This window comes from Leuciscus leuciscus (genome assembly GCF_965113295.1).
Source record: "Leuciscus leuciscus genome assembly, chromosome: 14".
NCBI classification, from domain to species: domain Eukaryota; kingdom Metazoa; phylum Chordata; class Actinopteri; order Cypriniformes; family Leuciscidae; genus Leuciscus; species Leuciscus leuciscus.
In genome coordinates this window covers 33,675,935-33,699,429 of record NC_138738.1, presented here as the reverse complement: position 1 = coordinate 33,699,429, position 23,495 = coordinate 33,675,935, and the positions used below count along the sequence as shown (strand labels likewise).

Sequence of the window (23,495 nt, the reverse complement as noted above, 5' to 3'; positions counted from 1 at the left end):
AGAGAATTCCTAGAATTACAGCAAGTTAAACACTTTGGGATGACCTGGTGAGACTAAAGCTACAAAATGAATAAAAATAAAAAACATGGTGAACTATACATGCTTGTGAGTTTTGTCAGTTTCAAGTTCGAACCCAGCAGTATGATTAAAGTGGTGTGCTAAAACACCATGCACGAGTAAAGTGGAGGCGGAGTTTGAAAAGGAAATCCTCAATAAAGGAATGTTCGTTGCTGTTGAAATCTGATGTAAAATATTTAAGTCCATGTTTGATAGTAAGTGTAGATCTCAAAATTGTATTTTATGTTAAGCATAAACAACTGGCTCGGCGAGCGGGGGGCCAGAGTTTTTTTTTTTTTAGGGGTGGACATTCTATTTTTGTCGTTCGTTCGTCAATTTGTCGTACGTTTTTGCGAAGCATTTTTTTTACTACGCTTCTGCGATGATAAAGAGACATCCAGTCTTGCATCGCGTGTGTGTGCGCTTTGGGGGTGGAGCAATGAAGGGAGGGGTTTGTTTGGGTTGATTTCAAATATCAAGTGTTCAACAATGATTCTCAGAAATCGCTTACTTCGCTTTAATGGCCCGAACTTGCTATGAAAACACAAATATGACAAGCATGACATGATTTTAAGCAACTTTATTTGTACACAACTTTGTTCTGCAAAATAACCTCTCATAAATCCAGAAAAAGTCAATCTAATACATCAATCAAATAACCCATAACTACTCAATTGACTGAAAAAAAAAAAGCATTTAAAAATAAATACAAAATAGCATTTTCTCAGATGCTGAAACATTTTCTTGTTCTCATCTCTTCGGTGCTCTGCGAGGATCCCGTCCATAAGTTATGGTGGTAATGGGTTTTGGGCCATGACCTCCACCTGGTACTGAAGAAGCAGTGCCACTCTTCCAATGAGTGCGGTTCAAATGACGTCCACCTTTACCAAAGGTCTCTCGGGGGACAGGAGAAGGAGAAAACACAGCAGAGCCGTTGGCTGGGAGGGGCAGAGAGAATGGTACATATTTCAGCTTATTCTGGCCAAGAATCACATATTTATACAGAGAGAGCCATCTGACTGACATGTTAAATGAGCAACCACAGCTTGATTTGTTTGTATCCATTTAATTGTTAAAGGTACACTATGCAACTTTTTCTGTAAAAAAATTACATTTATATAATGAGCAAGTACATCATCCATCTTCCAAAACATGTTTTTGTCTTATCCTGAATCGCTATGGTACACCTATTCTAAGTGTTTATATTCAGACTATTTTAGACCGATTGGGAACCAAAAGTTACATAGAAGTTACTGTACCTTTAAGGGAACAAATGAAAATAAGAAATATGATTCCAGCCTATATCTTGATTTTGAGCTATTTTAGCTAATTTTGTCATGTGGTGTGATGTCATTTCGAAACAAATTTGGCCAAAAATAAGTTTGTTTCTAAAGTTCGAAACAGCTTGCGAAATCAAACTTTTTGGAAAAGTTCAGTCCGACTGGTAAACCCCTTCAAACTACCATTGTTCCGTGCCGAGTACATAATAGGTAGGTGTGGATCTGAGGCTCCGCCTTCTTTGACGTGGAATTCTACTCTGTTCATTCCGTCAGACGTCCGCGGTCCGCGAATAAAAACATGAGCAAAGGAGAACTGCTTTATAGTAGAAACTGAAGTTGAGAGTGACACTGAAACTGTTATTCGTGTAAGCTGCTTGCTGTAAAGCAATGTATTGTATAAATTGCTATATAAATATATGTGACATGACTTTACCGGAGTGCCGAATTATAGAGCTGGTGCAAACATATCCACATCGCTATGATCAGATGCTTTCTTGCCTGCTATTTTCTCACCGCTGTCATTTTTTAAGAGTTTATTTTGTTATTGAGAGCAGCACTTATATATTCATCTAAATGCCACTCTCAACAGCATGGGTGGCGTCGGGATGTTCGCTAACAGTACATTGCTGCAAAGGTATTTCAAACTTCTATAAGCAAAGAATGAAAATGAACTTCACGCAGAGTTTATCGGGGCCTTAAGCCATCTTGCGGGCCCTTGGAAATATGCTGAGGCCCCCTTAGGGGTTCCAGGCCCCTGAATTAAATATGATTATTTGCAATAAATACTGCCTTTGTCAAACAATCGTGTCAACCTGTAGGTACAGCTGGTCCGGGATTCGGTATACTAGGAGCGCTGCCATGAACTTCTGTTTTAACCTGTTAAGAGATAAAACAGACACTCATTCTACGCTCATCTCACTGTTCATGCCCTCTGAGCTGTATTTTTGCACTCACGTGGGTATTGTTTATTTGGTTGATTTTAGCCAGAACCTCTGGGTTGGGCTCACTGAAATTTGGCACCTCCGAGAATATCATACAGAACCTTTGATAGATGCAAGAAGGTACTGGTTATTGCAATCATCATTGTTTCAGAGAACTTAAGTTCAATAAGACCTACTCTCCGATCTTCTGGAGGTCCCCTGTTCTCCCAATATACAGTGTAAGACACCCTTTGAACAGAGATGCGTATCTGAAATCAAATGTAATTTTCTTTAACACGATGAAAAGGCTTTATTATGATTCGAAGCATTACTATTATTATTATTAACAGCCTAATAAACTTTCCTCCCACCCTCGATTGAGTCGGATGATGTCTCCGGTTTGTATCAAGCTGCCCACCTCGTCCCACACTGATATGGTGATGCTTCCGGTCCTGTCAGCTACTTTACATGAACGCACTTCGTGTCCGTCCTTTGTCTTAGACACTCGACCTGGTATATTTTGTTAAAGAAGCACAAACAAGGAACACACTTAAATGTAAGGCAATTGGTGAAGGCAAATTAGCTCTCCAACTAATTTTTATGAATGGTTTTGATGTTTTTATTTTTTTATTTTCTTTAAAAAATATATATATTGTGATGTAGGGTAGGCTATATCCGAGTGAAACGGCTTAAAAAGGGGCAAAAAAAAAAAAAATAAAAAAAAAAAATAGGCAGGACCACTGATCTATGGGCAGGACTTGATTTTGTCCATCGAGAACTGATTGGATCGTTCTGGTTTGCTATTGCAGTGATCTCATGTGAGTGACAGGTTGTCCCGCCCATGCGCCAGTAAAAACGTCATCAGAAAAGAGAAGAGATGTCACTGCAAGAAGGAGGGGAAGTTATTTTGATTAAAGATATGAGGGCACATGAATTAAAAATATAATGTTCACGGATAAATCATTTGTAATTGTGCAATATTCCATTTAAAAATAAGAATGTCAATTTTGATTTCATGGTGACTTTAAACAACACTGAAATTCGTTCATTTAAACACAACTCTGTAACTGTGACTGAAATAGCTCACTCCTTCACACATTTGGCTACTAATCCATATATGAACGATTTATTCAGCACGCCATGTGACTCAGCTCAAACGACTGACAGAAAAGATCCAACTCAAAAGAAAGATTCGTTCACGGATTCACTACTGAAAACAATGTTGACTAATATCTTTTTTTTTTAATGGAAGTTAGCACGGACTTCAAATTAAACTGTTTGTGAGCGCAGAAACATTTTAAAAATGAGGACAGCAACGCAATCGTACAGGCCGCGTTTGGTCGTTAAAAAGCAAACGTTTCCCACTTAAATATGACTTACCAGTTTCCAGGACGATGAAAACCAAATTAATATTTTTTAATCCAGGTTTAAGGTCTTTAATCAGAAACACACTTTCGTTCAACGGGGTTGCCATTAAAAAACAAGGGGGGGGATGTTAAAGGAAATCCAATTCAGTCAAACTGACAGCCACCTTGGATCACCTAAGACTGATTGTGCCAGGTATTTATATAAGCTACCTGAATGAGATTAGATTTTAACGAATGTTGCAAAAGAAACGTTCCCCTTTAAAACTGCATAAGAAAAATTCAGCCTTATTAACATACTAAGGAAGGAAAGGAAAAACAAAAGTGCTAAATTGTTTACCTTAATTTTCCTGTAAGAACTCAAGTGATGTTCACAAATCAGTTTATTTGTGCGTTTTGTGTGGTTTGAAAAGTTTCACGCTTATACTGGGAATCAAAACTAAATATCGTCACGAACAGGATTCGAACCTGTGCGGGGAAACCCCATTGGATTTCGAGTCCAACGCCTTAACCTCTCGGCCACCGTGACTGTGTACTGCAGTTCTGTGAAAAACGCGCTATCTACTAATTCATTTATCACACCGTTAAATTTCTTCTTTTCTTTAGTTTGAATGAATTAAAATATAGAAAATGTAAACGGTGAATTGTTTAATCATATAATGATACAATGATATATAAGCATTCATTTCGCTTGTTTCGTTTTCTGCTGTTTTAATTGAGTCCTCATAACGCCAGATGGCACTAGTGCCCAAGGAGTTTTTCAAGTGACATAGAGGGCGCGTTTTCAATTTTACCACTCTTCACGTTGAAACAAAAAGAATTACGACATACAATTAGTTAATATGAATGAAATGCCATACAGTTCAGCTCAACAATTCACCTGATCGTTACCATGGCTCTGCAGGTAAGAATCATTTGTTATTACTGATATCTTTGTAACCCCACATACACTGCCTGGCCAATAATAATAATAATAATAATAACAACAATAACAATAATAATAAAAGGCAAATGCTTAAGAGTCTATCATTAGATTATTATTGATTATTATGTTTCAAGCATGTTAAATATAGGGTCGGCACTACCTATAGGCGGAGTAGGCAGTTGCCTAGGGCCTTGGAGGCGGGGCCTCCAAATCATCTCTATATGCTTTATGTTTGGCAACAGTTCTTCTAACCCTAATTGATGGAGTGTGTAGCTTTTCATTTCTTAAACAACTATGTAGGAAGACACATCATGGCCATATTCCAGGATGACAATGTCAAGATTAATCAGGCTCAAATTGTGAAAGAATGGTTGGGATGAGCATGAAGAATCATTTTCACACATGAATTGACACCTCTGAGTCCAGACCTTAAATTCATTAAATTCAATTCAAGTCTTTGGGATGTGCTGGAGGAGACTTTACAGAGTGCTGGACTCTTGCATTGTCAATACAAGATCTTGACCAAAAATGTATGCACCTCTTGATTGAAATATTTCCATCAAGAGAAATATGGCTATGATGTGTCTTGCTACATGGTTGGTTAAGAAATGGAAAGCTACACACTCATATGACACTCTTTTTTTTTTTTTTTTTTTTTAAAAGCCTATTAAGCATCTAATATGAATGTGTACTGTTTAAGGTATTCAAAGTCTAGGTTTGAGTCTGTTTCTGTCATACGGATTACTAAAGGAAAAAAACCCCCAAAACAGGTATTTGAAAGCATACTAAAGATTCAAAGGAACAAGATAGACATGAAAAGGCATGTTTCAAAGTTTTTATTTATTTGCATTATAAGAACAATTTGAACAGAGCGTGAAACAACTTGGTAAACAGGTGTTACAGAAACAAGGTCTCTGCTAACTGAGCCATTTTCTTTGGCGTGAATCATAATGTTTCTAAAATATAACCAAGACAACATATAGCTCTCGTATATATTATGAAGTCATTGATGCAATTAACATCTTAAAGAATATGCAAATACAGATTAGGGATTACAAGCATCAGCAAAAATTAGTTAAAATCTGTTATATTTTAAAGAAGTAAAACCTCATCCCTTTTCAACTAAAAGAGACATCCACCCAAAGCGAAGATACACACTTTTATGTTTTTGTTCAGCACTGGAATACTGAAATGAAAATATGCTGGAAATAAACACACACAAAAAAAAATCCCACTTGCTCTGACTTATAATAAACACATATGAGAACCAAACTCTATTCTCATTGCCTCACAATATCAACAATATCAAATCAGACTTGATTGGTCAGTGCTGCTCCTCATGCTTCTCTTTAACCGCTGACAGCACTATTTTATTTATGGATTTATATAATAGCGAGTGATGATGTGTGCACAAATATCAGTTAACTGCATTTATTCAAAAGTGATGAGGGGGGTTTTGTATTTGCCCTTGTGTTATTCAGTTCTCACATTTTGAAACTCCAGTACAACAGTCCAAACAGAATTTCACTTTTCATACTTTTTCAGTTCTCCACCACTTTCCACACTTCTCTGGCTTATTTGCATGCATCGTCTCCTTCATCACTTTCAGACATATGCCTGTAATCTAGACTGGCTTCACAGTGCCTGTTTCTCAGCCAGCACAATGCCAACGGGATCTTGAGAAATGGTCTCTGAAAAGAGCCGTACATCAAAATCAGGAATGCTTTCTGAGTAAAGGTCCGAGACAAATGTGGAGCTCATGGGAGACCAGGATCCCCCACATAAGCTGCATTCCAGATATGAAGCGTGTGTGAGCATGGCGTGTGCTCAATCAGGACAGAAAAAGGTTATCTAAATGTTTATTAGCCACTAGGAAGCAGAAATCAGAAATTATATTTGTAGCAATACACTAGCTTTCTCACATCTTTTGGTCTCTATGTTTATGGGTTCACAGTACACTTAAAATTATAAAATGATAATATTGTGTACACTTTTTTGATAAATACAGAGATAGAACATGGCAGTATATTTGTGCTTTTTAATCTCTAAAACAGAACTATGGAAGCTTGTTTCCGCCACAGAATCAAAAGATTTAAAAAACGATTGCGACTTTTTATCTAGCAAAAAAAAAATCAGATTTGTGAGATAAAAAGTAAAATTACTGTTTTTATTTTTTAATCTGTGGTGCAAACAAGCTTCCATACAAAACCTAATTGGACCAAGGATGAAAATGATCTTTGTTGCATGAAGTTAATATCACTTTCAGCTGTGCACAGGCTGTTCAAGAAGAAATTAATTGTGGAATTGTGGGATGAAAACCAGGGTATGGTCAAAACATGTCCATTGAATAGATGGACTGTACTTGGCTTCCATTGAATCCTTTGGCTGTAAGCGATTTGTTTTCCTTCGCCAACTTTCTCAGCTGACTGGTAGTCACCAGAGGAAGACAGAATGTCCAGTAATCCCAGCTGGAGTGGGTTTCTCACAAGCGTAAGTTTTGTAACAGAGTGTTGGATAAGACTAACTGATATGACTGCTTTCACATTCACTTCTGCTAAAAGACTAGGGACTAACAACAGCGATATGGGATTTATAAGCAAATGTCATATAGTTCATGAATTTTGCCTTTGAATGGACTGTATTGTAAGTCTATTTTCTGCAAGGACAGGCCAGATGTCTGGGTTCTTGATGGGGATGGCTGGCACTGATAAGGGAGAGTGTTTTCTCATCTTAGGAGGGTGTCCTAGGGCTGGAATGGAGGGTCAGGACATTAGGATGCTTGTCCTACAGCAACACCCTCAGCTTGGCCTGCACCTTCTGCTAGAGGGAGGTCTTCACTCTGCACTCTTTCCTTTCCCTTTTCTTCCTCTCCTTCCTCTTCATCCTCTTCCTGTAAAGCACTGTGGGACATCACTATCTTGGAGGCGTCCTGGGGCAGGGTCGCAGAGAGAGCATACTCCTCGCTTACATCTTCTGTGATCGACAGCTCAACCTCAGCTGTGCCATTCAGGAAGCTGGGCACCTCATCTTTCTCCATTGCCTCCACAGCTGCCTTTACTTCCTCCCGTCCTGGTTCAAGATGGGAGTGAACATCTTTGAAGGACAGGTTTTCAGTTGGGCTCTCAATAGGGGCCAGTTCGATGGAGGCAACGGCACTTGGCGAGCTCTCCGGTTGAGCTGAGTCCTCAGACTCCGGTTCCCCGTCCCCACTGCGGTTCTTCTTGATGTTGAAGGTTAGAGGAGAGACCTTGAAAGATGTGCTCTTGGCACTAGGGCTCTTCTGGTGGTTCGGTGTCAGACTCTTCTTGATTTTATCACGCTTCTCTTGGGACACAATCTTGTTCATCTTCTTCTCAATGTTCTGCCTGGAGAAAGCCTTCTTCAGGCTGTCCACTTTCTTCAGACTGGAACGCTTGATCTTCTCAGCTCGAGATTTTTCAACTCTGGTTTCAGCTTCGAGATCCAAAACCCTCAAAATGTCATCCTCATCCTCTTCTGGTCCCTGCTCCTCATCCGAGGAGAGAGCAATGGTCTGAAGGCCCTCCTCTTGAGATCGGTTGGTATCAATGGCCGGGGTCTCCTCTTCCAGTTCAGGTAACGGTGCAGGTTCCTTCACAAAGACACTTGAAGGGATTTCATTTTCCTCCTGCACAACACAAATGAAAAAACAAAAATAATAAATTATACAGTTCTGCCCATTTACAGCGTTATTTTCACACCACATATGATTGCTCTTAATACACAGTTCTGCCAAGTTTAATGCTAAAAAGTTTTGATTGCTAAAGCCATATTATTGTAATACGCAATGGTTTCCCCACAGAGGAATCCAAGTCAGTGCCGAATTAGCTGCCTGCAAGATTTGTATTTGGTTCCTTGGCAACCGGACTCTAAGAATGCCTATGATGCAGCTGTCATGTGTTTGTGGGAGATATCTTCAATAGTTTCTACATAACATCATTCTCTATTAATGCCTTTAAGAAAGTCTTAAGATAATCAATCTTAAGACTTAATTTTAGGTCTACTTTTTAATCAGGATTTTTGAACAGGGTAAAAAGCTTTATGGTTAAGTCTGTAGCTTAGTAGAAAATTAAATTAATCCGACAAATCAATTCAAATAAACATAAAACCTCTGAAACCTCTCTGAAAATCTGTGTATTGGCAAGATAAAAAACTCTTCTTAAAAGGACATTTCCAGAGTTTTGTCTGTGGCTTTACAGCAGCCATTATGAAGGGGTTTGAAACAGTTGAACACACTTTTGGCTCTTTAAAGTATACTGCCAAAGAAATGTTCTTCATCAACACACCGTGACCTTTTATCATAGTTTCAAGAATTTGTCTTTTAAAAGAGAATGCAGTGTCGAAAATCTTCAAGCTCATTCTGCTCAGCTTGTAATATGAAGTACTATATGGAGTGTTAATGTGTAGTGTGGATATACATTCCTTTAAATGACACAAGGGAACAAGAACATTTGGTGTGAAAAACATTGTGTACAGACCCTCTTTTCCCTGCTGGAGACAATCATAAAAGGCTGAAGAATAGCGAGACGATTGGGAAGGAAGGCCAGGCATGACCCTACACAGCTCATATCAGAGTTTCCACAGAGTTTTGGAGGACAGCCAGGACAGAAAGAGAGCAAGAGTTGGGCAATTGGAAAGAGAGAGAGAGAACAGAAAGCAGGGAAGTCTGGTGTAGAGCTTTGGAAGGGAGTATAGGATGAGAGTCAGGAAGCATTTGGGGTGGAGTGTAGCAATGGGGACACCTGGACAGAAGCCCTGTTTGTCCCCCCCGCCCCCACCCATCAGAATGTTCCATGGCATGTCAAAAATTCAAAGGAGAGCCTGAGAGCCTCGCTCTCTTAGCGATAAGACTCTAAATTCTGATGCGGATGAGGTCACGTCACACAGGAAACCTCCCAGTTAATCACTTTAACTGCACTGTTTTCGATCAGTCTGAAATGTATAAGCACACAAAAATGTACTGCATTTGTACAAATGTACTAGGAATGCAGAAACCCCCGTTTTTGGGCATACAGTAGCCTACATGTACATATGCTTTAAAGGGTCATGAAACAGTAAACTACATTTTTTGACAAGATTTTACCATACCATCGATTAGTTTTAATTGTAGGAGAAAACTGGTTCATTTGAAGCTGTTTGAATCAGACGCTGTTGTTGTGTTTCAGTCTGCCCTCTTCCCCCTCCCCCGTACCACGCCCACTTTTGGTGCATTTTTCAAAATTGTGGTGAGAACTAACAGGTGCTAAAACGGTGTTTCATTTACCCTTTAAAGGGTAGTTTATGCAGGAATCAGGTGTGTGCCTTTTTAATAGTTTTCCTATGTAAACATACTAGACTGCTGCTTATTTCTCAGTAGAAATGGCATAAGTTAATTGACATTTATTTAAATGATCAGTATGTCTCTCGTCTGCTCCATCAGGCTCCATTTTATTCTTTCTGTGAACCCCCAAACCACACAGAAGTGAGGCATCATGCAGCAAAGGATATACCCAAACTCTTCAAAAGGCGAAGAGATCAAGGAATCTTAGTTGACAGAATGTTACGCAAACACTGAATTCGAACCTGCCTTGATTCCTCTTATCTCTTTATACTGCCGGCACAGAGCCTGAATGTTCACATCTGCTTTTCTAACATGATAGAAAGGTTGTGTTCCCCTCTGAACCCCCTGTTGTAACTCTGGCCTCTGAAGCTCTCTGTGTGTGAGGGAATGCGAGTTTGGCCTGTCAAAGTGGAGGGAGAGATTTGACCTAACAGAAGAGAACTAACAAAAAGGATACATAATGACTGACGGTAATCCCTGTGGATATATGCAACATGTTAAATCAGGGGTGAAATACCGCTTTTGGGATTTAGTAGATCTGTCCACCCATGAAAGAGCTTTACTTTGGAAGGCAAATATGGATCAAAGGTATTGGTATGATATTGCTGGCACAATCTGAGAATGAATCTGGCGGAGTGTCCTGCAAACTTTAACTCGGAATTTCCATGTTCCATCAGTCTCTCATCGGAGTTACCACAGCAAATAATAAACTTAGATACTTAGAGTTAAAAACATAGTAGAAATCAGTGTGACATAACATTGGCTGAAATCTTATATGTGAAAGCAATGGGTTGGATAGGTTTTGCATTGTTTTTTTTCCTGACAGTTTCTTTGTTAAAGTATTAGTCTACTTTCTGTTGTGATAGGGTTGTAAGAGGTGGTTTTTGGTGAGGAGTAGCTAGTTTTAGGAGTAACTAGTAGCATGTGTTTAAAAATAAGCATCAAGAAAAAGTTGAAGAGATGCCAAATGATAAGATTTTGTGAATCAGAAAGAAGAATCACGAGGGAAATGAAATGCTTCACTTTAGAATTTTAGAAGGGGAACTTGTGAACAAAATACAGTCTTGTATAACAGTGATAATGCCTGTGATATTTGGCATGCCAGATTTTCTTTTCAGCTCCAACAGATCATGAATTAGATAATAATGAATGCAATTCATTTATAGCACCAAGTTAAAATTGTTACCATAGCAAGATCAAATAAACACGTTTTCTTCTTTCTTTATTAGAAATATTTTCCTTTTTTTTAAAATTAATATAGAGAGATTGACCCTTTAAGTCCAAGGCTTTTTTGGTAAAGCTTAGATTTTATTGCACAATTTACTCAAAACTCTGAGGAGTCAATGCTGTGTATTGAGTTTCTGTGTTGTTTGGATGCTTTTGACATTGCTCTTTGTTTGTATTTGCATGTTTTCAAGTACTGTCCTCAAGTCTCAAGTGGCAATCCGTAGCTCAAATTGCTAATTTGGGAAAGAAAATGCACTGAGCCACTGGTCTATCCTGTGTGGCAAGAAGAGTGTCTATCAACAGCCACTAAACTTTGTAGTTTTAACTGTAGATGGTCTCTGAGAATGAGAGTATGTGTTGACATTTTTGTATATGTCTTGCGTAATTGTGCTGTTTAATGTGGACAGTTTATCTTGACAGGTTAACCAGGTTCAGGCGTGTCTCCGGAACCACTGTATTTGAAGTAACTTTAGATGAACTGCTTATGGCTGATGGCAAAAACACAAAGTAACAAAAGCCCCTCAAATGAAGTATTAAATACCATAGAGCTGTTATAAACAGGTTAAAGAATTCCTCCTTATGGTCTCCAGAGACACAAGTTCCTGTTGTTTTCTCAGTGGGGAACCAAACAGTTCATTCCATGCATTCTGCCTTGTAGGTATGAGATCTGGAAATGACTTGTAAATGACTATAGCCTCCTCTACATCTACATTGTCTTCATATTCTTGGTTGTGTTTTAGACAGTGTTGTCACAAAAGAGCATGATTACCTCATGCTGCGCAGCCTGTCAAATGATACTCTAGGTTTGATTCATTTGCTTACTAAACCGGTCCCTCTCGCCTTGGGCAATGTAGGCGCTTATGATAGCTGAGTTGATATATGTTTTCTCATATATGCACAATAATATAAGGGGATCTCACAAGAGGTACATTTCTGTTACAGTTTATGGTTATTAAAGGAATCAATTTTTTAGAGAGCATGTTTTGGTAAACATTGTGAGTATGAGTCATTGCATACAATGCATGCTTTGTGCCTGTCCTCTTTGTGCAAGAATAGACTGGGTTTTATTTGATGTTTATTTGACCAGATGTGGTCCTAATAGACGCATGTTACTCTTTTCCTGCTATTACTCAAGTTTCTCGGAGTCTTAAAGTGATAGTTCACCCATGAATGTAAACTCTATTAACTCACTTGCACGTTGTTCCAAACAACAAAAAGCTACAAAAGACTATCTTGCCCTTTCTTTTCAATATAATTAAGTTATATCAACCACATTTTACGGTACTTTTATACTTTAAACTTAAAAAAACTCTGTTCCTCATGAATAAGGCTAACTTATTCAAAATTTCCTTTTTTGAATTCCTGTAATGATCCCAGACTGGTTTTGTGTGGACTTTTATGTTATTTCCTGTTCTGTCATGTTTTGTAGTCCTTTGTAGTTTTTCTTGTTGATTAATTATTTTATTGTTCCTAGGTGTGTCTTGTTTGCCAATTACACCTTGTGTATTTAAACCCCAGTGTTTCTTGTGTTCCTTGTTGAGTCATTTTGTTTCCCTAGTTTTCTAGTGCCCATGTTTGTTTTGTTATTTATACTCTGTTTATTAAAATACTTATGGGAATCAAGCTCCGGTGGCGGTGGAGCCTGGCCCACCACGGATCCCAGCGTTTCTCAGCGCCCTCAAGTCCAGTGTGACTGATGACTGGGAACTGGGGTGGATTGGGGCGCCAAGGCGGAGCAGACAGAATGAGCACCCCAACAAAACATCCATGTAAGGGGTGCTTCTCAATATCCCTCCGCGAGGAGGCGAGGATCGAGGAGTGAGGAGGCTTCCCGAGGAGTCATAAGCGAGGATACACAAGTGTATCCTATGCGGAAGTGTTTTATCGGCTAAATGTGACGCACGTATAAATTCTCCTCCCCCTTCACGTCGGTCACAATCATTTTAATTTATACTTTACCATTGCAGTTTATATAAACCACACATCTCACATATTTCAACAGGGTATCTTGCTTTATTATTATTTACCATGAATTTCTTAAATAACCAAACTTCAACAACATAAGGGCAGATCCTTTGAGCGCTGCTGATGACTCTGTGAAGTGACGCTCGAGTGATCAAGTATTCCAGTGTATATATAAAAAAGCTTTCATTCGATTCCTCCATCCTCCTTTTCTTTCCTTGCAGCCTTCCCTCGTATACAGGGGGTGGAGCTGAGACGCGAGGAAAGGTAACGAGGATGCACAAATAAGTAATGAGAAGCACCCAAGGACAAGACTCAACAAGGAACATAAGAACACAAGGGGTAATAGGCAAACAAGACACACCTGGGAAAAATCAAATAACTAATCAACAAGAAAAACTACAGGAATGGGAAACAACATAAAAGTCCACACAAGACCAGAGGAACACAGGCTGGGATTCCGCAAAAGAAAGTCTTACAGGTTTGAGCAACATGAGGGTAGATAAATTACAGAATTTTAACTTGAGTAAAATATCAATTTAAACCAAACGTTTTAATCCAAAAGCCTTGGCTTAAAGGGATAGTTCAGCCAAAAGTTAATTATTTTATTAATTACTCACCCTCATGTTGTTCCAAACCTGCAACACTTTCGTTCATCTTCGGAACACAAATGAAGATATTTTTGATGAAATCTGAGAGCTTTCTGACCCTCCATAGACAGCTACACAACTACCATTTTGATGTTTCAAAAAGTTCATAAAGAGATCGTAAAAATAATGCATATGAAGTTTAGTCCAAAATAATCTAAAGAAACACGGTTGTTTTATACGATGAACAAATTGAATTTAGGCTTTTATTCACATATAAACATTCATCAGCTCACACATCAGTTGTGGTAAACGGAGGCATGTTCACTTGACGTGCGAGAACCAATGAGGTTCATTCACGTTTGAACCTCCGCAAGAGCCAATAAGTTTGTTCTCGCACGTCAAGCAAGTTCAGTAGAACTTACGTTAACTGATCAATGTTTATATGTCTTATTATATATATGTTTATATATCTGTTCACAATATAAAGCGATCAGGTCTCTTCAGAAAATTGATATGGATTAGTTTTACGATCTCTTAAGAACAGCCAAGCAAATTCAACTTTTTGAAGCATCAAAGTGTTAGTTATGTGGACTGTCAATAGAGGGACAGAAAGCTCTCAGATTTCTCAGTTTGTGTTCTGAAGACGAACAAAAGTCTTAGGCCCTGTCCACACGGAGACGCGTTTCGCTGTATACGTATACATTTTTTATCGTATTGGTGTTTCGTCCACACGGATCCGGCGTTTTCGGAGACTGAAACCGCTATTTTTTGAAACCGGGTCCCAAGGTGGATAAATCTGAAAACGCCGCCCTTGCGTTTTCGTGTGTACGGCCAATCCGTATATTTTGCGAAACGATGATGTCATTACACCAAGTGTCAACTAGTCAGACACCGTTAAGTCACAGCAACTACATTTATGGTTTTTCATATTGTTCAACAAAGTTCTTGATTAAAAAAGAAAAAAGAAAAAAAGAAGTGTGCCTAATATTATTGTTGTATACAGCGCGCAAGGTTTATGCGCGAGCTCCAAGTCTTCTTCTCCGTTTTTAGTGTATGTCTGAGGCAGAATTACAGCGCCACATACTGGTCTGGCATGTATACTACATCGTTTTGAGTCGGTTTCAGTGGTTTCGTGTGTACGCAGATATTTCTGGGAACGGGAAAAAAAAATATCGGATAGGGAAAGCTCTGGCTTCGTGTGGATGTGGCCTTATTGGTTTGGAATGATGTGGGCGAGTAGGCTAATTAATGACAGAATTTTAATTTTTGGGTGATCTATCCTGTTTCAAATTTGTTTGTTGACAAATAGGAATAACCACTTTCATACTGTTTATGAATTACTTTACAAAGCTAAAATGTATTATTTTATAAAGTGAATTTAAAAATTATTATAATTTTTTTTTTTAAATTTTAATGACTTGACTATATTAGTTTTGACAAGTGTATATCCACAGATATACACACACACACACCTCTCCGTACCATGCTCTCTTCTCTCATTGCTGTCAGCTTTATCAGAGATGCTATCCAGTTGTTTTCCCAATAATTCACTTTACATTCTAAACACACTTGACATACGTGTCACCTTGAGGCCTACATATGAAGGATTGGGGGGTAAATATTTGTTCAGGGGTGGGGTGTGGAGAGTAAAGAGAGAGATGTAAGTGGCTGTGTTTGAAGGAGTTGTATATGGTGGAGAATTATTTTCAAGCTCATGCTATTTTTTTTTTTATCATTAGCAATGCATTGGGACCTCCAGCCCCTATAATTCTCTAAATGTTTTTAATGCTTGCATTTCCCTTCCTGCTGCCCATTAACAACCCATCTGACAGGAAGCAGCTGTTTAACCTCATAAGCTCGCCTGTGTTCTCTGCTTTTGTGTCACACCAAAGGCAGGCCTGTAACCTTATACATTCTCTATCTCTTTCAAAAATACACAGAGATTTTTGCAAAACACTGAAAGAGAGGGAGAGAAAAGAAAATGGGTATATTTTTTAGTAGTGTTTAGTAGTACTTTTTTTGTAGTGTGACCATAGTTCAACTGTTTCCATTATAGTGTTTTCCAAGTAACATTAACATTTTTCCAAGCTTGTTTCTGGCACGGAATAAAAAACAAAAAAGGTAAATGTGACTTTTTATCTCACAATTCTGACTTTTTTCCTTGCAATTGCGAGTTTATAACTTGTATATCTTTATATACTTCTCAGAACTTGCAATGTATATAAACAATAAATAAAACATCAAGTTTCAATTACCTTTTTATTTATTTATTCTATTGCAGAAACAAGCTTCCATTAGTATCATGATGACAAAGTACTTTTTTTCTCTCTCTGTTTCAGATACCAAAGGTAAGTCATTTTAGCTAGTTAGTTAGTTTGGATGCTTTATTTTAATGAAGTGGTGAAAAAAGATCATCATAAAGAGTTTTTCCTACAACTCTTAGTCTAATATAATAATTGTATAATTTAAAATATATTTACCCTTTTAAAGCTAGGAAGGTCATTTTGTTTGTAGCTTTTCTGTAGCTAATGGCTATTTCTAAAGGTTGTCTTGACTGTAGTTGAAATACTATACATTGTGTAATTTGTACTGTAGCTTGTTTAGCTATAGGTTCAACACTATTTGTGTTCACAAGAAATGTACTGCGTGTGTGTATGTTTTTGAGTGTGTAAGAAGTCAGGCGGAATAAAATAGTTGGAGCAGGACGGGGTGGGAGAGCTGAGCGGAAGAGGGTTTCCCTCTCTAAAAAAATCAGCCCTGGAAAAACTTCATGCAACAATGGCCATGTTTACATGTACACCAACATTCTGATTATTGTCAGGAATCAGAGTAAGGAATTAAACGGATTAAGGAATTTACATGACATGAGCAACCCTCTTAAAGCTAAACTATTACAATTATTCAAAGAGAAATGTTTTGTCACTTTGATCCAAGTGCGAGGAATTTGATTAAACCCTATGCCTGTATATTTAAAACATCTATTTGCAATTATGGTTATGAGCACAATCACATTAACAATAATTGTATTCTGTTTTTATTTGTTTTATGAAACCACACTTATGTGGTAGTTTTAACTCTAACTATGCTGGTTTAAGAATGATTTTTTTTTATTACATGGCTGTCTAACTTGATTCAGATTCATCAGTCGTTGCATTAAATTTTCTCTCACATAATAAAATAATTTCAGGATTTCATGTCCTTTATTCATTCATTCATTAATTCATTAAGTAGCTGCTGTAATAAGTGGAACAATGTGCAGTGACTGCAGTCAGAAAATCATTATTGCAAAATAAACCCGAACTGGGTGATCAGGAGTCCTGATGTGATTTATTAACCTCTATTATGAAAGAAGAGGTCGATGTAAGATCAGTGTGAAAGGGCATGGTTTTATTGCAGTTTTCTTTGTAAATGATGTGTAGTCTGTCTGCTGTTTCTGGGCTGTTTGCCCCAGTATATAGAATATTGTCCACAGGAGTTCCCATGGCATTGTGAGTGTGTATGGTCTTCCCTCTGTGCTGGCATTGCTCCCTGTCACGGGACACACACAATAACAGCTTTTGTCTCTTCAGTGTGTATGTGTATGTGTGTACTTAGATAGGACCAAAGAGCCAGAACTCTGTCAGTATTCATAACAGTAGTGCAAAAGGATGTCAGTTTTTTGTAGATAATTACAGTGTATGTCCAGCTCAGGAAGAGTGAGTGTTAAAACCTAAATTTCTGTCAGACACTGGTATACTGTATCACTTGCCTACATCTGCTTCAATAATTTAATATTTAGCATATGACGCTATCACAGGTGTGCTTTTGTGTGTGTGTGTGTGTGTGTGTGTGTGTGTGTGTGTGTGTGTGTGTGTGTGTGTGTGTGTGTGTGTGTGTTTTTGTGTGTATATCTTAGTGCATATCTTCAGTATGCTTGTACTCAATTTTGATTTGATTGTCAAATACGGATTTACATGATTTGTTTGCATTTCAGTTGATTTCATTGTGGCTGTAGAGAAAAGGGAGAGAACACCTGCAGGCTAGACAGCTGTCAGATAACTACAAAATATGAAGCGTATAGAAATGTACTGTGTAAAAGTTTTTTATAATTTTTTTTTTTTTTACAACATGTGTACAACATGTTCATTCTCCCCCGTGCGTTTAATATAATAGTTATGGCTGGCTCTCATGAGTATTTTTAGTGAATCAAAAACATACAGTGTGACCAGCGTGGCCTTTTTCCTGAAACAAGTGATTCTTATAAGCCGTCTTTTAATGAATTCGTTTTAGAATTTAGAACTAGAAGCCTGTATTGATAACCCACCCGTAATAGTTGTTACTATAGTCTCATGTGCAAAAACATGTTCAGTCCCTTTCATGTAACTCATTTCACATGCTCATTCAGTTTTTAAACCTGTACAGTGAAATGCACCCAGAGGCCAAATTCCCATTAAGGGTGTAAATATTTGCTTGGCTGTTCTTAAATTCTGTTACATTCTGATAGGATTCAGTTTAATTATTTTGGTCGTTTTCAACAATATCGCAATGAATTGATATATATACTGTATATTTACAGCCCTAATTTCTATCTATCCTTTTAAAGGAACAATTTAGCCTAACAAATGCCCTGTCCGTTAAAGTCTGTGAATGACTCTGTTTACCTCCTAGTAAAATCATTTTTACTACCTGTTTTTATATGTTTTAATGTTTTGTGTGTTGCATGTTATGTCTTAAGGCTGTCCTGCCTCTTAGACTGTAAAACTAGTTTACCTACGGGTACCAATAAAGTAACCTGAACCTGAACCTCCTGCTCAGTAAGGCCAGATTTACAGTACATTCTGTAACAGTTATTTGTGACCGCAACAGTCACACGTTTCATATTTGGAAAATAGATAATGCTTTTTATCTGCTAACCTTAGGATGTTTTGTTGCTGAGGAATGAAATGTTAATTTCACTCTGTTGTGTCCTCAAAAAAATGGTCATTACAACTGTGTTTTCAGCCCTACTAGAGGCTTTAGGACTTGGTTAACTAGCAGTTTATTGCTGTTTTTCTCCTGCGTATTTGAGTTTCTAAGTTCTTAGCTAAGATGGCCTTCCTGTTTTTGTTCTAGTGAATTTGTAGCTCTAACATGCAGTTCCATATAGTTTGTTGTCAAATGTATGGTGTGTGTCGTGAGAGATGAGATGTGAGTTTGTGTAATTTGCACATACATTCAAAATATCTCTGAGCAACCATGTTGTAAATCTTCATTGCAATGAAGCCCTTTTCTCATCTAGTCTCATTTTCATATCACCCCCAGTGCACCAGTGGGAACTGTAACAGTAAGCTAAGTTTGGAAAGAGATAATGCCTTTTTGATGGACAATGGAAAACAAACACTATTGTCTCCCTTCTTTCTGCCTACAGGCCTTCTTGCACTGACACTTTTCACCCCCTCCCCCCTCTCTCTCCTCTTTCTGGAGAGGCACAGATAGCCTTATTAGGTGATAGTGAAGGGCTAGTTGTAAAAATATTCCATCCTGCACTTTCCTACTCTAAATTTGGCTTTCAGTATGATGAAAATTGAAGCATTATGCACTGCTAGTTATGAGATGTTGTGCAGCTATAACACAACCCATATGTTAAGTTGAGAAACACAGGGACAATTAGTTAAATGTGTTCATTGAAAGTTGCATCATGATCAACAATCGCAAATGGAATGATGTTTGATTATAGCAGACTTTACAATCTCTGTCCTCATTTTCTCTTTATTGGCTGTGGTGACCAATGTCTTGATACATGTCTCATGAAGTTCTAATCGATTGTGGTTACTGGCCTATTTATATCATTGGGAGAGTAGGAGAGACTTGCTCCACCTCTGGAATGTGAGCATTTGAGCCAGAGTTTCTGCTTATGCAAGAACAGCGTTCTCTCTTGCGCATGCAGTCCGCCTAAGGGGGAGCCAAGCACCCCAATCCCAAAGTAGCAGGGGAAGATAAAAGTGAAAAACACAGGCAGAGAGGGTGTGTTGAACACCTGAATGTAGCTATGGAGATGAGGAAATAAAACTGAGAATGTGTTGACTTGACTCTGTGTTGAAACCACAGAGATTTCTGGCTTCACCCGAAAGTCTTTTTCAGTTTTTGTGAAGCTTGTTTGGTAGTATATAAATGTGAAACATTTGGCAGAAGTGACTTGAAAAGTTTCTTTGATTCTCCTGCTGAAGTTGTATCTGTTTAATCGGCTGAGGATAGTTTCAGTACTGGTCAGATCCTATCATTCCTCAGAAATAAACGTAGGCTACCTCAAGGGACAGCGGAAGGGGGTTTAATGAAGGAACATTAAATAAGACAACGACTGTTAAGGAATGTTTGTGTCTGTCGGGCATGTCTGATGGAAATATAAAAGCACACACTTTCCTCTCATGTCTTCCACTGTCCCACCCATCCTAACTACAAGAACCCCATGGCTGGATTAAACACATTCCCTTAGATCAGACATGTCTGAACTGCTTGGCAAATGCTTAGAAAATGAAGTTACGAGCCTGAAATAATTTAGACAAAGAAGAAAATCTCAGCTGTCGCACTCTCCAATTTGATTTCCCTGCAAATAAACAACGTAGTTGCCATAGCAAAACACACACCATTTTTGGACAGCTTTAACAAACAGCACTCTGTCTGTGACGGCAACTGTAGAAACTGTTCTCAGAAAGAGTGCTCTCACTGTTTAAAGCAGAGTGTAAAAGCTGAGGGCTTTCACACTTTCATCAAAGGTAATTTACCTTCCCATCTTTTTAAACACTCTCTTCGCACTCTCTTTTTAAACACTCTCTTCGCACAGAGATGGAATGTTGACTTTCTGAAAATGTGTTTCGCTGGGCTCCCTCTCATTCTTTACATCATGCACTTCTACAGTAACCACACAGTTGGTAAGAGAGAGGGGAAAATGGAAGGCCTCTCTCGGCACTCTCTGACTTTGGAATCACTGAGTCATTCAGTTGATTGCAGGTCTTGCAGTAAACAGCAGCTAGCCAGTGTAGCATAGCACATTTCAGCACGGGTCTTCTGACAACAGGATACACATTACGCTGCACTGTAGCTGATCTCTGGACACACCTTCTATTCAAGGCTATTGTGCTTTAAATAATAGCTTTTGGCTAAGCTTCAAAACAAGCCTCCCCTATTGACTCTCTCTCTCTCTCTCTCTCTCTCTCTCGAGCTCTCTAGCTCTCTCTTAGTTTGGAGCCCCAGCTGCTCCCCCCCCCCCCCCATATAGGGATGAGTCCAAAATTTGCAAGAACTTATAATAGTTTTGACTAGGTTTAACCGTCCCAGAAGCACTTAACAGTTTCGGTAGTGTTGTCTAAGCTTTTGACCCCAAAGAATTAGCCAATCTATTCCACCCCACCTCATACTGACCTTAAGTGACATCACACCCTCTCACGCATTGCTTTCATTTTTACACTCTGAACTATGACCCTTTTCTCCTGCTTTAGAAATGGACCCACCCTGAGGGAGGCACGTGTTAATAAACTAAGATCTGTTAATCAACTATGAGGTAATTTAGTCAAATGACATTTAGATTCATTAGACTCTACTCAGCTGTGTAAGACTGTATCGCTGATTGTTAACAGAGTTGGAGACAGTTGAACTTGGTTCAGTGAAATCCGACATGCAACAATGAACCCTCGCACAATGCAATCATTCAGTGTCCTCACCTGAGCATATCAAATACCCCACCACCAACTGCCCCCCAACACACACACACACACACACACACACACACACACACACACACACACACACACACACACACACACACACACACACACACACACACACACACACACACACACACACACACACACACACACACACACACACACACACACTGTACATTTACCTGAAAGATGAGCACTTTGAAGTTGTTCCTCTTGATCAGGGTAGCGTGGTTGGCCTCCAATTTCTTTACTTGGACGGCCTGCTTATCCATCTTGTCCTTGACCTCTTTCATGTGGACGCTGACCTTGCGGCTCTTCTCCAGGAGTTTGCTGACCGTGTTGGAGGTGGAAGTGTGACTCTTGGAGAGCTTGGTCATATCATTCTGGATGCCCCTCACTGCCCCTTCCATCTCGACCTGTCTCACCTCCATCTTGTGCTGGTTCTCTTGCACTGTGTCCAGCATGTTCACCAGCTTATCTAGAAGTGTCAGGACAGTGATGGCATTCACTTGGCCTGTGGGTGAAGCTCCATCTCCAGGTAGAGTGCCTGTGGTGCCCCCAGCCAGAGCTCCAGGGCTACTAGGTTCTCCGCCAGTGCCCAGCTGGGAGAGGCTATGGGTGGGTGAAGACTGAGTAGGGCTGGGGCTTGGCACCACCAGCTCCTGATTCTCATGTGTGCTGATCATGCTGCTCCTCTCTGCCTGCACTGCATCTTCTCCCATTCTGAGGCTGTTCTTGCTCTCGACAGATAACTTCACTCAGGAAAATTGTCTTGTTCTTTACCTTCTCCTTTAAATGAGCTGGTCCTGCTGTACCGGGTTCCCCTTCCAGTTGATTTTAGTGCCTCCACGTTCTTAAAGCTTTAATTCCTGTTTACAGGCTTGGGAATAACTTTTCAGCTTCCAGGTTCAGTGTTCCCACCCCTTTTTGAAGATAACCACACTCTTACTCAATTCACTCTCTCTCTCTCTCTCTCTGTCTCTCCCTCCCTCTCTGGTGCGATTGGAAGAGCTGCGTAGAGGCTTCCCCACAGCTTAAAAAGGCCATCCACACCCTATGGGGGCGTAGCTAGGTTTCCATGGCATCTAGCCCGGCCCATTGGTGAGGGAGTTATGTGTTTGCATGTGTCAAGTGTGAGTATATGGGTGTGTACAGTGGAACATGAGCAACTCTCTCCACATGGAGTACCTCCCCCTAACTCTCTCGCTCTCTCTCTCTCTCTCTCTCTCTCTCTCTCTCTCTCTCTCTGGCTCTCTAGTTATGTTTATATTGAAGAGAGCAATAGTATATTAAGAGTCATGTTTGCAGAATGAGCTCATCTGTGCCAGATAAATAAAGAGGGAGAGTAAAAGATAGAGAAAGGAAGATAGAACAAAGGTGTGTGTTTTTCCCCTTGAGTAAAGATTTGCTAAACAACGTTTTGGAGAAGTTTTCTATGTGTGCATTGATGTGCACAATAATGTATGTATATATTTGCCTGTATTTATTTTGTAAGAGCCTTTTCTTAGAGTTGAAGTCTTTCTAAGTTTATTCTGGAAAAAATGTCACACAAACAGTTCTCAAGCCGTTTGAGTGGAGTCATTTTTCCTGTCTGCAGTTGTAGCAACAGCATGGCAAAACTTCACATATTCAGAACTGGAAAACTTTGCATTTACATTTCACTATGCAGGGAAATATAGTGAATAATAAAAACACTGTCATCATGAAACCAAATCTTAAAGATGGTGGGAAACCTTCAGTGAAACTTTATTGGGTGTTTGCCTCTTATACACACAAAGACAACGTCTTAATTGCTCCCGTTTCCTCCTTTCTGCATTGTTATACATGCCTCCATTATGTCATCTTCCCTCCTTTTTCCTTTACAGGGTAATGGTTATGGAAACACAGACTTCTGAGAGAGGAAAAGAGTCCATTCACGTTCCCCTTGACCTCTGACCTGTTCTCTGGGGATACTTTACATCAGGGGTCACCAAACTTTTTTCTCTGGGGGCCACATTATCGTTCTTGACTGTGATGGGGGGGCCGGGTTAGCTATATAACATAGAATTGTATGACCCAGACCAAAATGACCACCAGCAGGCCTCATTGTGTAGTATAGATTACCATTTTGCTGTCCTGAACACTGACAGTTCTCTGCGCGTGCGTTGATTTGA

The 23,495-nt window shown here is 39.2% G+C and overlaps 4 protein-coding genes across 4 annotated transcripts in view; 1 reads left to right on the top strand and 3 right to left on the bottom strand.

Moving 5' to 3' along the window:
* iqcb1 (IQ motif containing B1) overlaps positions 1–23,495 on the bottom strand; it is a 364,203-nt gene that overhangs the window by 15,684 nt on the left and 325,024 nt on the right. The window lies entirely within an intron of this gene.
* tspeara (thrombospondin-type laminin G domain and EAR repeats a) overlaps positions 1–23,495 on the top strand; it is a 197,696-nt gene that overhangs the window by 52,298 nt on the left and 121,903 nt on the right. The window lies entirely within an intron of this gene.
* On the bottom strand, positions 665–3,778 carry nabp1b (nucleic acid binding protein 1b). The gene is made up of 6 exons (XM_082189990.1): positions 3,638–3,778; positions 2,629–2,767; positions 2,455–2,526; positions 2,292–2,379; positions 2,150–2,213; positions 665–995 (listed from the first exon to the last, which is right to left on the bottom strand). Exons 1-6 carry the CDS (start codon positions 3,729–3,731, stop codon positions 808–810), a joined length of 645 nt encoding a protein of 214 aa, XP_082046116.1. The 5' UTR covers positions 3,732–3,778; the 3' UTR covers positions 665–807.
* On the bottom strand, positions 5,368–22,383 carry cavin2b (caveolae associated protein 2b). The gene is made up of 2 exons (XM_082189823.1): positions 21,525–22,383; positions 5,368–8,192 (listed from the first exon to the last, which is right to left on the bottom strand). The coding sequence occupies exons 1-2, from the start codon at positions 22,062–22,064 to the stop codon at positions 7,317–7,319; spliced, it is 1,416 nt and encodes a 471-aa protein (XP_082045949.1). The 5' UTR covers positions 22,065–22,383; the 3' UTR covers positions 5,368–7,316.

What these genes read in the sequence shown, in the direction of transcription:
- nabp1b (XM_082189990.1), bottom strand. Translation starts at nt 3,731, where the DNA reads ATGGCAACCCCGTTGAACGAAAGTGTGTTTCTGATTAAAGACCTTAAA. An exon ending in ATCATCCGACTCAATCGAGG is followed by an intron (nt 2,527 to 2,628) that starts GTGGGAGGAAAG and finishes ATTTGATTTCAG; the next exon opens with ATACGCATCTCTGTTCAAAG. An exon ending in ACCAAATAAACAATACCCAC is followed by an intron (nt 2,214 to 2,291) that starts GTGAGTGCAAAA and finishes ATCTCTTAACAG; the next exon opens with GTTAAAACAGAAGTTCATGG.
- cavin2b (XM_082189823.1), bottom strand. Translation starts at nt 22,064, where the DNA reads ATGGGAGAAGATGCAGTGCAGGCAGAGAGGAGCAGCATGATCAGCACA. An exon ending in TCAAAGTGCTCATCTTTCAG is followed by an intron (nt 8,193 to 21,524) that starts GTAAATGTACAG and finishes TGTGTTGTGCAG; the next exon opens with GAGGAAAATGAAATCCCTTC.